The 15,134-nt window shown below is 43.4% G+C and overlaps 1 protein-coding gene and 1 long non-coding RNA gene across 4 annotated transcripts in view; one reads left to right on the forward strand and one right to left on the reverse strand.

Annotated features, from left to right (window-relative positions):
* Positions 1-2,889: 2,889 nt before the first annotated feature.
* LOC118246931 (uncharacterized) overlaps positions 2,890-15,134 on the forward strand; it is a 29,753-nt gene continuing 17,508 nt past the window's right edge. For both annotated transcript variants that reach the window (XR_004778251.2, XR_004778252.1), the window contains exons 1-2: positions 2,890-3,003; positions 4,194-4,310. This is a non-coding gene — a long non-coding RNA (uncharacterized LOC118246931). The remainder of the gene's footprint in view (positions 3,004-4,193; positions 4,311-15,134) is intronic.
* ARHGEF4 (Rho guanine nucleotide exchange factor 4) overlaps positions 6,847-15,134 on the reverse strand; it is a 94,853-nt gene continuing 86,565 nt past the window's right edge. For both annotated transcript variants that reach the window (XM_035544441.2, XM_035544442.2), the window contains 6 exons: positions 14,519-14,751; positions 13,060-13,189; positions 12,038-12,169; positions 10,718-10,961; positions 10,001-10,078; positions 6,847-7,856 (listed from right to left, as the gene is read on the reverse strand). In XM_035544441.2, coding sequence (XP_035400334.1) covers positions 7,699-7,856; positions 10,001-10,078; positions 10,718-10,961; positions 12,038-12,169; positions 13,060-13,189; positions 14,519-14,751 — 975 coding nt within the window. In that variant the 3' untranslated portion in view covers positions 6,847-7,698. The remainder of the gene's footprint in view (positions 7,857-10,000; positions 10,079-10,717; positions 10,962-12,037; positions 12,170-13,059; positions 13,190-14,518; positions 14,752-15,134) is intronic.

A 15,134-nucleotide genomic window follows, 5' to 3' on the forward strand; every position in this document is an offset into this window, starting at 1 on the left:
CTAGCCTGACAGGGAAAATACTTGGCACCAAGCAGCCTAATGGTGAGCTTAAATTAATAAGCTAAATCTTCGTTTTGGGGCTGTATCAGTCTGTTTTGTAGTGTTTCACAATAGGTTGTTGTGTTTGTTTTTTTTTTTTGATAAAGGTACTGGACAAATTGGTGCTTCAGAATGAGGGAGGGGAACACATCTTTCCACAATTCTGCTTTTACCAGCCTTATCGTAAGAAATACGATCACATGAAACTATAAGGTTGAGATGAAGTGCGGTATCTTCTTTAAATGCATGAATGCTAATGTGCCTGAAGTAGGAGCTAAGGTTTTTCTTGATGGTATAATTTTGGTAACAACTGTATTGTTTCAGGTCGCTGGAAGCCAAAAAAAACTTACTGGGGCTAGGTAATGGGTGTTCAGGCAGGCTGTAGCTTCAAAGAAAAAGGAAGCAGCAGCTGTAGAAAGATGAAACTATAGTTATAGCTACATTTGCTTTGGTAGATATAAAGGCTTTTATTGTATACTCAGTGGTTAATGTGTTATGGGAAGATTATAGGATTAGTCAGGAATAAAGTTGATAGCTCGTTTATTTCCCATCTCACAAATGTATATGTAAACAGTCACACACAAAGGTATACAAGTCTGGGTTACATATCACAGGTATTTCATATGCATGGGCTGTAAAACAGGGAGCTGCTTTGGTAGCAAAGTTGTGCAAAAGAGAAGCTCACTATGCAGAGAAGAGTGGAGTAGTTGCAGGGAGGAAAATGACAAAGGTACGCAGTAAGAACAAGCAGCCTGCATTTTTGCTGATACCACCAGCATTGCCAAAGCCGTGGGATTTTAATAATGTAGTCTGTTAAGGAACGATGGGAGACATGGTGAGAAATGAAATGTGGTGTGAGGTGTTAATCCCAAGGCAGGGCAAGCGGCGATTGCTGCGTGGTCTGGAAGGACAGTGCTTTGGCCTCTTACGAGCCTGAAATACGCAGCTGTGACTATGAAAGCAATCCAGGTTGCTGCTGTTCTTGAGCACGCAGGAGGCCATCCTCCTACCCCACCCTGATCTCTGTGCATCACTGAGCAGAAAGATGCTGCTGCTGTGTCCTATTTGAGTGTCTTTTTGCACTAGTGTAGTTCTGAAACGAGCTGCATTGATTTGTCTCCACTGCTTCGTAGATTAATTCCCTCCCCTGCGCTGTCAAATTAAATGAACAGAACTATACCTTCAGTAGCTTCAAATGAACTGGAAACACTTCAATTTTGTTCAGTTTACTTCTGTCCATTACCAGAGTTTTACTTTTTTTAACCTATTACTTACCTGAAGACCTGATCCTACAGCTTTGCTTAGGCTGGGAGCTCCGGGGGCAGGGATTTTCTACTTGTAGGCTGGTGTACAGGACATCATAGTGGAGATCTTATCAAACTGATGTGGTACTGCCGCTCATCTATAGCAGCGGCAGGTCCTGTTAGCTTGAGCAGAAAACTCGAGTAGCCACAGGTGCAGGCTGAGGCTCCAGCAGTTGAATGAAGTCTGGATAGCTCCATTCCTCAAGCTTTTGGAGTTACTGCAGTACCATATTTGCTGTGGAAACTGCAAGTGCCATACCCCTCGTTAGCAGGCAGATGGCTAAACTTGAAGACAGTTTCAGTAATGGCAATAAAATAAGAAATTAGTACTTCCTGGAAGCTGTACCATGTCTTAGATCCTGGCAAAGTTTTTAAGCAGTCTGTTGTAGCAAGTGATACGATACTTTTTCAGAACACTGATAACTTAAAAATCACTGCAAGGTGGATATAATTGATTCTGCTGATACACAAAGATACTCTTCTGCTACGGTGAATCTGGAGGAGCACAGCCTGATATTTTGATTTATATTGCGAAATATGAAAGACCTTTTCATTAAGAAAAGCTAATTTCTGTCATTCTGGCATCCTGAGAAATGTGGTGGTTTCAGTCTGAAGCCAAGATTCCTTTGGGATATCTGTTACTCATAAACGTTTCAATTCTCAGTTGTTCTGATTTAATGATGTGGAAGCCTGGCTGTTGGATATTTGCAGGAAGCTGTTCAGACACCCAGCTGCAGGCAGTCTCTGCATTGTAGGCTTTTGGGTGGCAGACTGTGAAGTTCTGGCTTTGCAGAGCAGTATCCTGGACAGCTGCAATTACCTGTGGTGAGGTGATGGATGAGGCCAGACACAAGCAGGACTCTTCACCAACCTGCACCCCAAAGCTCTTCAGGTAAAGGATTAAATAGGGAAGATCTTAAAGGTTGCTTCATGGGAATATTTAGCTCTGGGCACTGATCTTTTCAATATTTAGATTAGGTTCAAAGATGGCTTATACTGGTCTCGATGCTATCAAGACTTGAAGCATAAGCAATTTTCCAGTGTATCCAGCCATGTTTTCTGACTCAGTTATTCCAGACTAATAATATAGAGATTACTTTTTTTCTTTTCCCAGAGCAAAAGTTAGATTATTTAGCAGCCACTGGTTCTCTTTGATTGATAACTTCAGCAAATCATTCTCGTGACTGGTTCACAGAAGTCTGTGTCTTGTCTGAGTGAAATCTGGGCAGATTTTACTCAATAGGAAATGTGGCTGTTTTTCACAAGAATTTTTCTAAACATATAGCTACAGGAGGGAAGGGGGCAGACACGGCCAGAAACAAATGAAAACATGAAACCACACTTGGATCAGATCTTGTCCTCTTCTTGTAACTAAATGCAGAAGTATTTTTTTAGCAGTTAGGTTCTACCCTGGGTTCTACCCTGAAGTCATGAATTGAGTGGTTGCTGTGCAGACTCACAGTAGGAGCTTTAAGTGGTGTTAGCTTTTTGTTTGTTTTGGTTCATTTTGTTTGTTTGTTCTTTCCATGAAAATCCTTACTTCTGGTCAGGTAGAAGGCTCACTTTTGAGAGGAGGAGCAGTGGATAATGAAGTTTTTGTGTCTCTGCTTTGTTGTGCTTTACATGGACTTCTCTTGTGCGTCTGAGATTGTTCTGTCTGGTAAGCTCTGAAAGCTTGACGAAAGTTGTAATTGACCTGCTGCTCATATGCCAGAAAAAACCTTATTATGAGTTTAGGAAGATCCACAAGGTCATCATTTAACGTGCACACATACAAGCTTTCTATCCTACATACACATTCTCCCTGATAGTTTTAACTAACAGTACAAATGCTGAATAACACCATTTAAAATCCAGATGAAAGATGTAAAGGAGGGAAATAGTGTTGGTTAGTCTGTTACTGCTTTATAGCATATGTACATTTTACCATTTCTTCATTTAGGAGAGGAGATGACTTTTTAGTGCCTAATCATTTAAAAATCAGTGGAGGTCATACGTGCACGATCTGATACATGGGTTGGTTGGGTTTTGTGGTTTCTGAAGCAGGAAGTGGTGCTGGGTAGAAAATAAAGGATGTCATTTCTTGATGAAATCTTGTTCAGATGTACAATGTTACATTGACGTGGGTGTGTGGTTACATTGAGCAAACTGAGTTTGATTCTTACCTGTTTATTAATGCTGTAACTCCACCTGCTATGTTACAAGGTTTCCACTCTTTCAGTGCAATCAACTTTTATACCTGATTTCAGTCTTGCATAGGGAATCAGATCCTAGCTCCAAGTGTTTCTTACAAGGCTAGGATCCCAACCGAAGACACTTAATAAGAATATTTACTGATATTTACTGAGTCAAGTAGAGGACATGTTTTCCTCTACCAGAAATAAAGAGCTTTTCTTCTATTGGGATACTGTTTGGCCAGAGAAGTCTGCTTTGGCACTTAAAAAAAAATTTCTATGAAGTTTCTCAATATAAATCATTTGTGTGACTTGATCGTATATGAAATAACTTCTGGAAGAGATGGTAAATAACCTGCTAACTTAACTCAATGCAAATTTACAGTTCAGAGTACTGATACAGAGAGAATAGTAGTTAGCTCTTATGTGTGGTCACTGTGGGGACGGTTTTTTTTGTTTTGTTTTTTTAATTGCAACAAAAAGCTGCAGAAAATCAGGGTACTGGTTTCTGTGTCATTCTCGCCACCTTTCATTCAGTAGACTAGATCAGGATTTGTACTGGAGTAACTTCAGTGTAGACTTAAAGCTGAGTGTCTGTGTAAAGCAAAATACAAATTAAAAACGGATCAGAAGTTGCAACAAGAGAACTTCAAACAGGTGTGATAACTTTTTTCAGACTATGGATGGTGACATGCTGGACAGGGACCCAGAGAGGTTTTGGGGAATCTCCATCCTTGGACCACACTCAGATAGCAACGTGACAAGACTGCGAGTGACCTGATGCAGCTTCACAGTAAGTCTTATTTTGAAGGTGTGTGCATGCATGTATGTTGTTGGGGGAATTGTGATAAGTAAAATCCCAACGCCTCTTCTGGCCTGGATTAGTCTGGTTCAATTCAGCATCCCCCCCATACTGCAGAGCTCATAGGCTCAGACAATTGATCCCTTCTGTGTCAACACTTTTTCTTCCTGGCCAATCAAAACAGACACATGGATAATGAAAGGAGGGGTGTGCACACTTAGGGTAAACACAAGCAAAATGATTGCTTTCTCTTACTGATGCTCTTACTAAGGCTGACTCTGTTCTGGTTGTTGCAATGCAGCAAGGGTAATCATTTAGTATGCAGGATGATGTGAAGTGCAAATGGTGGATTGCGGTGCTCAGCACTTCTGGGGAATAAAGCTTACGCTGGTGAGTCAGGGAGCAATAGGTGCCTGCGTCCCTGCCCCCCCCCCCCCAAAAAAAAAGGAAGCGTGCCTGTGCAAAGGCTTAGCCTGCTGGCAGGTAACTGTGCAATGGTGCTGTGCTAACACTGGGTGCTGGGACTGGGGAGTGCGGGTGACATCCCTGAGGGCTGGGGCGGGGGGTCAGCTCAGTAGCGCTTCTGACCTACCAGAGGGGCAGTGGTGGATGCTGGTCTTCATGCCTGGAGCCTACAGCATTTAGCGGCGGGTGAGCTGTGGCCAGGTGGCACCTGAACTAGTGTTTAGATGGGGTGTAGGAGGTGGAGGGCCAAACAGTGTACTGCTTGAGGCATGCAAAGCAGTCAGTAGACTGTGTATGGCTAGGACATGGTGCTGTAAATTATGCTGATGGGCAAGATGAAGCAGTGGTGGGGAGAGGGGGGCTTACCTCAGTGCCCTCTGACAGAATCGTTTTTTTGCCCCCCCCCCCCCAATCAGGGCCTTGACACCTCTTCCCCTCAAGTGAACAAAACTGCTGCTGCTTATCTCAGGTGGCACAGCCCAGCTGGCAGATGGTCCTGTTGGCTGCTGCTACACTAAGCCACGAGGGGAAGCCCAGCCAGGGCTCGTGGGCTGCATGGTTTCAAAGAGCTGGAGGTGTTGACACAGGAAGAGCCCTGCAAGGCTGATAATGCAGCTGCAGTGCACAATAGAGAGCTGATTTTTTTCTGTTGTCCCTCCATGGTTTAGTGATGTGTGCCTGGTTGTTCAATGTTCAAAGGCCATTCCTGCAAGTGTCCCAGTGGCTTGGTTTCCTGACTGCTGCATGCCACCAGAGATAAATTTTTTGACAAACGACAGGAATAAGTGATGGGGCTGCTTCGAGTAACTGAGGCAGGCAGAAAGCAGCTTCAGAATGTGTTTTGATTTGGTGAGCCCTAATTTCCTCTCTTTTTTTTTTTTCCTATTGGGTTTCTTGTTGCCATTCTGTAGAGGACTGTATTGAGTGGTGATGGCACATTGGGCTCTGCCTTTCAGAGGAGCATGGGGTGTGCGTTTTCCCAGGAACAGTGGCAGGTGTGGCACAGGCTGTGCCAGGTCCAGGAGAAACTGCTGGGTTCTCTCAGGACTGTTTCTTAAGTCACTGATCTTGCTGTGCCTCTTTAATGCCCTGTTGCTCAGAGAGGGTTTCAGCACCCCCTGCAGCTTTTTTTCATGTTTACTTGACTTTTTTCCCCTTTAAGTAACTAGCAGGCAGTTGGGAATCAGATGCTGGTGCAGCCAATGACTTGCCTAACCTTGATCAGTGGTTTGAGTGACCAGTGCCTCTCTGGTGCCATCTCTCACTTCCACCAACCTGCCATCCAAAAGATGGCTTCACTGAGGGCAGCCTGCAGGCGCTTCGCCACTGATTAGCAGTCACGTATTAAGTTGCTAGAGGAAAATCTCCACAATTACTTTGAAGAGAAACAAGTTTACACAGATAAGACATGTCAGACACAAACACAGGCTGAGCATTACTTTTACAAGTTTCTTTATGAAATTATATAGCCCCTGGTCTGGGGAGAAGATATAGTGCAAGAATGACTTTGTACATGCTACTGAATGCAGATATCCCTGGATGACCAGACTTTGGTCAGCTACAGCATTAACAAACACTGGACTTCTGAGCTTTGCAGGCAGTTAGTGCTCGCTCAAATAGCATCGTGTTGGAACGTGGGGGTGTCTTCCTTCCAATGTCTCCTAAGCTAAGAAATTCAGTCAGTATGGCTTCTAACTCTCACTATGGTAAGGCAAATCTTTCCTTTTGCTAACCAAGGTTTAAATTTAATTTTTCTTGGCCACAGTTTGAAAGCTGGGTACCTAAAGTGAGGCTTTTAGTGCTAAGTCTTGGCCTTTTACAATTAGCCTTAGGTTGGATTTTTGTTTTGTTTTTTGAAGGTGTCAAAACCCTGTAATAATACCCCTTGAATTGAGGGTCTATAGGAGTTTGCATAACTATCATGGTTTTAGTTTTTCAGTGTCAAACTGCAGACTGACTTCTGGGAGCTAGGTTTGCAAATATTGACCTTTTGTTATTTAAAAAATAAAAACAGACAAAACGGGCATCAAGTTAACAACATCTGACAAGAACAATTACAGACTTACAAAATACACAGTTCTGGTTTATACCATAAATAAACACATTACAAACAGTGAGCATTTTCATTGGCCAGGAAATATGGCAGAATGATAAAAGAGAGTCTAAGGAATTGATGGTATTAATTTAGGCACATTTTTCTCTAACTTATGTAACAAACCCTCTAGAGAGATTCTTGACCTTTACTCATGCTGCAGGTTGATTGGCACCATTTAATGAACTATCTTGTTCATCAGTGTTGTTGAATTAAAGGAAAGAGAAAAGGGTCACAGTGTAATACTCACTGTTGTCTTGTCTGAGTGCCAGCAAAGGCTAACTGAATTAGTTAGAAGTGTGTAGGAAGATCATGTCCTTGATCAGAAAGGTGGGGAATGGGGAATGGGCAGAGAATGGAAGGGATTTTTCCTCCCTGGAAAATGTATGTCAGCGACACTGAGCTGTTGTTCTGAGCATGTCAGTGGACAAGGAGCCAGTAGGTTTAACAGCTGCCATCCCCTCTCTGACTGCTGCCAGACAGCAGTAGTGTTCACAGCAGAAAGGAGTGATTCAGTGTACAGCTGACAGGCAAAATCTTTTCAGATGAAACACATCAGGTTCCATTCTGTGATCTCTTCCTGGAAGTTTGTCGCGGGTGCTGTGCAAGGCTGGCTCGATGCACAAATGCACGTGTGCAAGCACACATGCAGTGTCTCGCCTCAGAGCCAGGTCAGTTGGTCTGTAAAATAAATAGAGAAGGCAGGAGCACATGTGCCATCCTCTGCAAACAAAGGATTGGAAGAACCTGGGCTCCACCTCCTAGGACTGATGGATAAAGTGCTTTCTCAGAAGGGGTTCAGGCACAAACATGGGGCTGTCCTTATTTCCGGAAGGGTGTCAGCCTGCTGATGTTCTGCCAGAAGTTCGAGGGCTTGCGCTTGGGCTCTGCCAGCATGAAGACTTGCTGCTGAGGGAGTGTGGTAGGCAAGGTGGGATGCTTCTGACGCATCAGAAAGTCGTAGTATGGCCTGGTGACAGCTGATGACAAGGAAATAAGTGAAGCATGTTACTTGAGCACAGTTCTTTCCATACACCCTGCCCCATCCCTGTTAAAGCTGCAGGGGAACAAATGTGATTTCCCTCAGCTTACCCCTTATTTCAGCACTGCCTTTTAGGATTAGGGTTGGTGCTGTGGAAGCCCTAGAGCATACCTTATCAGGCATACCTTGACAGTGTTCTGTCAAGAGTACAATGCAACTAAATCGCTGTAGCTCATCTCTTTGTGAGAAACTTAACCGGTGACTGCATTCCAGGAAAGGAAGCTGATAGGCACGTGCCTCTGCTTGTTGTGCCTTCCCGCACTGGTAAAAGCATATGGACTTGGGAAACATTTCTGAGTCCTAATGGCCAGCGCCCAGCCTGCAGCCAGCACTGGCGTGCTGTGCTCCTGTGCTGCTTGACCCCTGTGTTTTTAAACTCTGTTACCGTGGTCTGGCTTCCTTCCAAACTCCGTTTGTGGCCATATCTTAGTTCTGGCTTATTTTGAAATGTAGCCAAGCTTTCTTACTGGGGACTCAGCTGGGATCCTACTGCTGGCTGTTGCCACCACAAGGAATTGGTTGCCTCTCTGTAGGCCTAAAGGAAAGCAAATGACATCTCTTCTGGATATAAAGAGGGATGGAGGCATCACAAAAAAGGGTGGCAGGAAGCCTTAGATGACAGTGCTTCTGGCACAGGAACCGTCCGTTCTGTTGCTCGCATTCCCACTCCTCTGGCCACTTAATTTTTATTTAACAGTGCTGTTAAAATAAATAAATAATGAGCATGCCATCTGCTCATGGGATTCTGCCAAAATAGCAAGTTTTAATGCATTTGCCACAGGCAGGACAAGTCTGCGCTGCAGTAGCCTTTATGACCCTCTGCATCTTAGGAATCATTACAGAATTTCATCTTGTCCCTTCACAAAGGGAATGTCATACTGTTTAGAGAGCCTGGCATCTAGGGTGAGGCTGTGAGCTAGCCTTTGAACAGGGGATGCTGCTTGTGCTTAGCTGTGGTTTCTGGTTCAGCACTCAGTGATCAGGTTCAGAAGCAGGTCTCCTGTAGTTAGGGAATAGTTTCCTGACTCCAGATGTCTGAATCAGCCAGGAACTGTACTGCACACTGTCACACGGGAGTTCACCATCTGGCCTACTCAAGAGTTTGTTAACACCATTGACTGAAAATAGTCCCAGATGGGTTTACTCAGAGAAAAGTCATGTGATAGTGGTAAGTCACTAACACCAATCATTAAAACTTCATTTCACCAGCATCTTTTGCTACACATCAATAAAGTTTTAGCAAGAAAAATGTTCTACTGAACCAGATGACCCACATCTGAGCTCTGTCAACACAGTTTAAAAAAAAAAAAGCATTCTTTTTGTGCCCTGGATGAAGTGCTCCTTTCTTTATGTTTCAAAGCTTAATGCCATGAATTCTTAGTTCAAGTCAAATAGGAGAGAGTTGTAGCAGCCATATAAGGAAAGGTACTTATCAGCTGGATCTAATACAGTCTTAGGGCTTAGAGGTACCAGGACTTCTTTGCAGTGTTTAGCTCTGGAGTCCTACCTGGAGAAGATATGCCTAGAAGAAATCTAGCAGAACAATGCTGGTATGAATGACAAAGAACGTTTGCCATTTATTAGAAAGAACAAGCAATTGTGATCTGCGGTAAGGAAAATTAAATGTCAGGGAAACCCTGAAAGAAACTGTAGAGGGATTACAAAGTCAGCTGATTCTATATTAGGCAGCTCTTGGATGCTGTATGTTCATCTGAACATGGCCTTCAGTCTCACTGATGGATTGTGCTGTTAAGGGTAAGATAGCTTAATTTTTACTGTTCTTCATCTTTGGTGAGAATTATTTAGTTTTCTGTATAGATCTCCAAGCTGGGAATGATTGCTTCAGTCCAAGTTGCTCCTTATCTAGCTGTTTGACAACCATCTCTACCTTTATCTGACCATGAGAACGCAAACTGAAGCACTTTAACATGGGAAGAGTTATCTCACCAACTTAAGGCTTAAACAAAAATGGCAATGCTCTCAGAGGTGGTAGCTTAAGCACTAGCAATGTAGTCCATAAACACCACTACCAGCCCCCAGCCTGCAGTTCTAGCAGCATTTATAAGTTCAGGAATGACTCACCTTTAGGCTTCCCAGTGTGGTGCTGCTTGCTGGCATTCAGCATTGCTTGCTTTTTCTGCACCTCCGTTATTGAAAAACCTGGAGAATAAAGGAGAGACTGTCAGCAGCAGGTCATCCATTTGTATTTCATGGGAGCACGCTTGCATAGACATTAAGAAAAACAGTGAGGCGGGAAAAAGCCTGAGGTGGGAGGTTACAATCTAAAATTACTCCCAGAGCTGGCTGGGGCACATACTGCTCCCCCCCGCCTGGTCCTTACCTCTCAGGCAAGGCTTACTGCCTGCCAGTGCCCCACCCCACCTCTCCCCGCCAGCTGACAAAGCCAGTCCAGACCTTTTGTGGCTCAGATCTCACGTCTGAACTATTTGGACAAAACAATGAAAACCCTCTCTCACAATGCGAACTTTTGACTGAATGTGTTTTGTACAGATGCTGCCATGTCAGGCTCTCATGATATCCTGCAAAATAATTGATGCTCTATGTAATACATTGACTGACTATTTTGTCAGCCCTGCCTGAACTCATTAAAGACATCAAGGTCTCAGAGGACTTCCTGCAGAGTCTGATCATTGTGGTTTGTATTTTTTCAAATTGCACAAATTCATTCAGTGCATTCTAGTCAGCAGCCCAGAGCTGGACTGGAGCATGCTTTGGCTTCCTGTCAAAAAACTAAAATAAAAAACATACCCCTGTGTCACGGCATTGCTTTCTCCATACCTGTTTCCTGGTCGAGCTGAACCTGTCTCCTTTCATTCTCAAAGGCCTTCAGCCAGCGCTGTTTCTGCTCGGGCTTTTTTGCACAAAATAAGTGGACTTCCTCGGTGTTGCGGCAGTGTAATTTAAATGCATTTTTCACACTGATACTGAAGTCCTTGTCCTTTCCATCTTCTACATCCAGGATTTCCATATCATCCATGTTGATCCGACTTTTATAGTACAAGATGTCCCGACGCAGAAGGTCCTGTAAGAGAGATCACAGTCATATGGATTTTAGTGTTTTCTGTTCTCTCCCTTCCATAAACATTCAATTTCTTCTTTGATATGCTGGAATATTTAATCTTCTTGGCAGGCATTACAGTGCTGTAGGGAAAAGTGACACTGGATTTGAATCTCTGGATTTGCAGAGTGCTAAGCTCCTGTTGATTGCATTGGCTGTGAGGGGAACCACGTGGTTTCTTCTGTTGGTGGAGTCAGGATAACAGGCTGGAACCTATGCTTCTGCGGTATCATCAGCTACACTGAAGAGCTCTCGATGAGATCCCAAATCCTCATTAAGCTAGTGTCAGAATGCAGTATTGGAATGCTACAGTCGAAATTAGACAAAAAATACTCCTTAGCTTTTGTTTTTCATGTTGCCAATGAAAAGTAAATTAGATGGCACTGATAAAAGTGAGAGTTTCATGCCTAAGTTACCCAGGGCTACGTATGTGCTATGAATTATACAAAACATAACAGCATGTTCAGTTCTGAAATTCCAAAGGAAGGTACCTTTCCTCTGCTTGACTAAGGAAGATTTCTTTTATTACTTAAATAGGTTACCTGCACTGTGTATGAACAACAGTCCAGGCTGTGCTTGCAGGCTCTACATACGATGTTAATGTGTTCTTACTGACTCTTGAGGCCTGTAGCTTTTACATGAAAGCTTCTGAATGTGATATTAATCCCATGTGGAAGTGCAGTTGAAAAAGGAACAGATTTAAAAGAATGAGAACGTCAGTGCTGATACTTGAGTTGCATAAAATAAACCCACGCACTAATCCTAGAAGCAGTGCAGTGCGCTCTTACAGCTCTCTTGCTATAAGATTTTGGCTAGCAGTTGGCTTATTGCTCTGGTCAGGTGTACAGAACACCAGGATGCCAGAAAAAAGACTGCATTGAATGTACCTAAATCTCTTGTCTGTGCAAGAAGCACATACAATGCAAACAGAATTAAGTATTACAGAAACAGACAGGTAGAGAACAACTGGAAATGAACTGAGGGAGTTGATTCATTTTTCAGCATTGTAATAGAACTTGGATTTGTCTACTCAAGTTTACCTTCTTGCAGCAGACAAGCTGGTGATCGAAGAGGAAGAACATCCTCTGTTGGCTCTTGGCTTGAGGATGGGAGATTTTGGTTAGTTCCCCAGAATAGATGAGTTCTGAGCTTTTGACTAGGACATCTTCACCCTGAGAGTGAGAGCAGTACAAAGAACAGTCTGGTCTGTGCCATCCCAAAACAAGGGAGAAGAAATAACCCCATAGTCTCACAGGAGAACCTCGGAATGGTTGTGTAGCCTGAAGCCCTGCTGGTGAAATGCTCTTCCAGGAATGAGAGGGAGCCTCTATGATAAAGAAAGAGCCTTGTTGCATCATGGAGAGGATGCTGTGCCCTTGATACTCAGGGAATAGGAACTGAATTGGAATAGAACAATAGTGTGCTAAATGAAAATTTTCCTTTTCCAGGGAGTCTGCTTAGGGCAGCTGGTACATCCCTGACATTAAAGGAACCATGTAAGGAGATAGCTGAGAATTCAGCCTGACTTCCTTTGGTGGGAGAGGGAGTGGTTTTACTGACTCTGAGGTTCAGAAAATGAGTAGCTTTGTGGTTTTTTTCTTTAGCTATTTTTTTTATGTTGAATCTACAGTGAAATTTTGCTTCCATTTTAGCTATATCAGAGCTTGCCTTTCTGCAAGAATGATGTGCCTTAATAAGCACATTAAGGGGTAATTCTGCCAATTTTGACCAATTCTAAATCACTCAGTAGAATGGGGAACAAGAGGAGAACAATAGGATTTCACCAGCCTACATTCCAATTTTATTCTGGAAAAAAAAATCCCAGGGAACAGGCAAAAAGGCAGCTGGTCTAGCTGGGTTGTGCTAGACCTCTTTGGTTGTACTAAAAGATCGTATCTTTTTAAAAAAACACACACACGAACCCACAGAACAACAGAACTGAGCTAGGGCTAGTCAGTAACTGTTATGAAGTTCTTCCTATAGGCAGATGGGGGCGGCGAGGGAGAGTGGAAGAAAGTAAACACAATCCATTCACTGCATGGGGAAAATAAGTCTGTCTTACCTCCCAGTCTTCTATGGAACTTTGCCACTGAGCAATTTTGTCAATGTTCTCTAGCCGCCGCTTTCTCTCATTGATGAGCCGAGCAACGTTCTTCATGGCATTTAAGGCAGCTTCGACGTCTTTAAAATCCCTGTGGTAGAGCAGAGTTGTGAGTCATAACAAAAGGACAAATTTATTGCATCTACGCTCCAAAGGAGTGCAACCTAGCATGCTGTAGGGCTGGAGAGCAGAAAACATTAGTTCTACTTGCTGTTCTACCCCAGCAACTTTGTATTGAGTGTATTAGGTACATGTGGCTGTGGGCAGCTTTTCGGAAGCGTGTTGCTTTTAAGGCATAGATTATATAGTCTTGTAACAAATCCAGGCCTGACTTGTGAAAGAGAAGGAGGCAAGTAATGAAATCCAGTCACAGAGGTGTAAATACTAGTTGCTGGAAAAATTTCCATGGCTTTCTAAGCATTGTTTTTTTTTCCCCACATTAATACAATATATTCATAATGCCACAGTTTTCTTACAGGGAACAATTCTATCACATAGAGGTAAGACGGTTTAGATGTGGCTTGGTTTCAAACAGGAGCTGCTAGTTAATCTGGAAGGGTAGGACAGAAGCTGATCCACCCTCACCACACACCATCTGCTGCCACCAGCTACTTCTTTTGAGTTATAGTAGCTGAGAAGGAGCAGTTCGGCACAACTTCTCTCTAACGCAATTTTCTAACATCTATGTACTTCAATAAGGAGCTTACTGTTAAGAGAGAACTTCAGAACAAGATGCTTATGATTTAATAAGACATGTAAAACAAGTCTGAGAAATACCATTGCTGTAAATCAGGGTGCTAAAATTAAGTTGTCACCAGGGACCAATATCAACACTTTAATACAGGTTTTCATGCTTTAATTCTGTAGCTAATTATTTCAGATGCTTTACTAAGTCACACTGTTAATTGAGCCAACAGCAGTGCCTTCACCCTGAAATGGAGCTATGGATTTGCAGGCTTTTGAGCGGGCATGGCTTGATTGCTATAGGTTGTGACTTCCCACAGGGAAAGCACCAAGCAAAATTCATGACTACCTTTCAGCCTCGACAAGCTCTGGTGTAGGTACATAGACATGTTGGGCTATATTCAATCAGTGCTTCTGGTGGCAAAGTTTTCAATACCATTGCGACAGGAAACAACTACAAAGTCTGTATGTGCAGGTACCACAGATACATAGGCCGAATATAAATAGGAAAGCACCATGATAAAAGGTGGACTTTGCAACTTAAGTCTCTAACAGGCAGGGAAGCCCAGTGCTACTGTAATGGAAATTTATGTATTTGACTGAAATTTTTTTTTTGTTTGTTTCTACAAGGTAACAGAAGAATCGTGGTACTGGCTGCTCTTAGTAAGCTGCTCTCAATACAAAATTCTTCATTAGTCCGTTTCTTACTCCTTCCCTCCCCACCATGCTGACCTACCTGTGTTGAGGGTTGGTGTATTTGAGAAGTTCAGCCAGTTGCAGTGGATATTTGCAGATTTTCTGCACTGGCGTCAGCAGAAACCCATCCAGAGAGATGTCAATCATCTTCTGCAGCAGGCGGCAGGCTTCGAAGAAGTAGACGTACTTGTTAACTTTGGTGAGGCGGGACAGCTCCATGCAGGCGTTAGGGTGGTTGTTGCAGTATTCAGAGTATATCTGAAACTCTGTTTGCTGCAAAGGAAATTAAAGGGAGTTACTGTCCGTGTTCCTTTGGGCAATGGCCTGGCCCCGAACCTGTATCACATTGGGGCTGTTTGATAATTTGTATGCTCCCCTAACACTTTGAAGCCAGGAGACCTAAAGCTGGGGCTCGTGCAGCTTATCTGAGAGACTGAGACATTTCTGTCTATTCTGGCCTGTGCTCAGCCGAATGTTTTTAATGACCGCCTCAGCGACTGCTGATCCTGCACAAACCTGAAAATACCATAGCTGTAAACTCAGGCCCAACTTGGGATTTACACCTCTGCCTGAAGTAGCATGGTCTGGCAGGCAATACAGTGCTCAGGAGCTGAGGCACTTTGGAAATGTTCTCCCTGCAGCTGCAAGAGCTGCAG

The sequence above is a fragment of the Cygnus atratus genome, chromosome 9 (assembly GCF_013377495.2).
Source record: "Cygnus atratus isolate AKBS03 ecotype Queensland, Australia chromosome 9, CAtr_DNAZoo_HiC_assembly, whole genome shotgun sequence".
Classification (NCBI taxonomy): domain Eukaryota; kingdom Metazoa; phylum Chordata; class Aves; order Anseriformes; family Anatidae; genus Cygnus; species Cygnus atratus.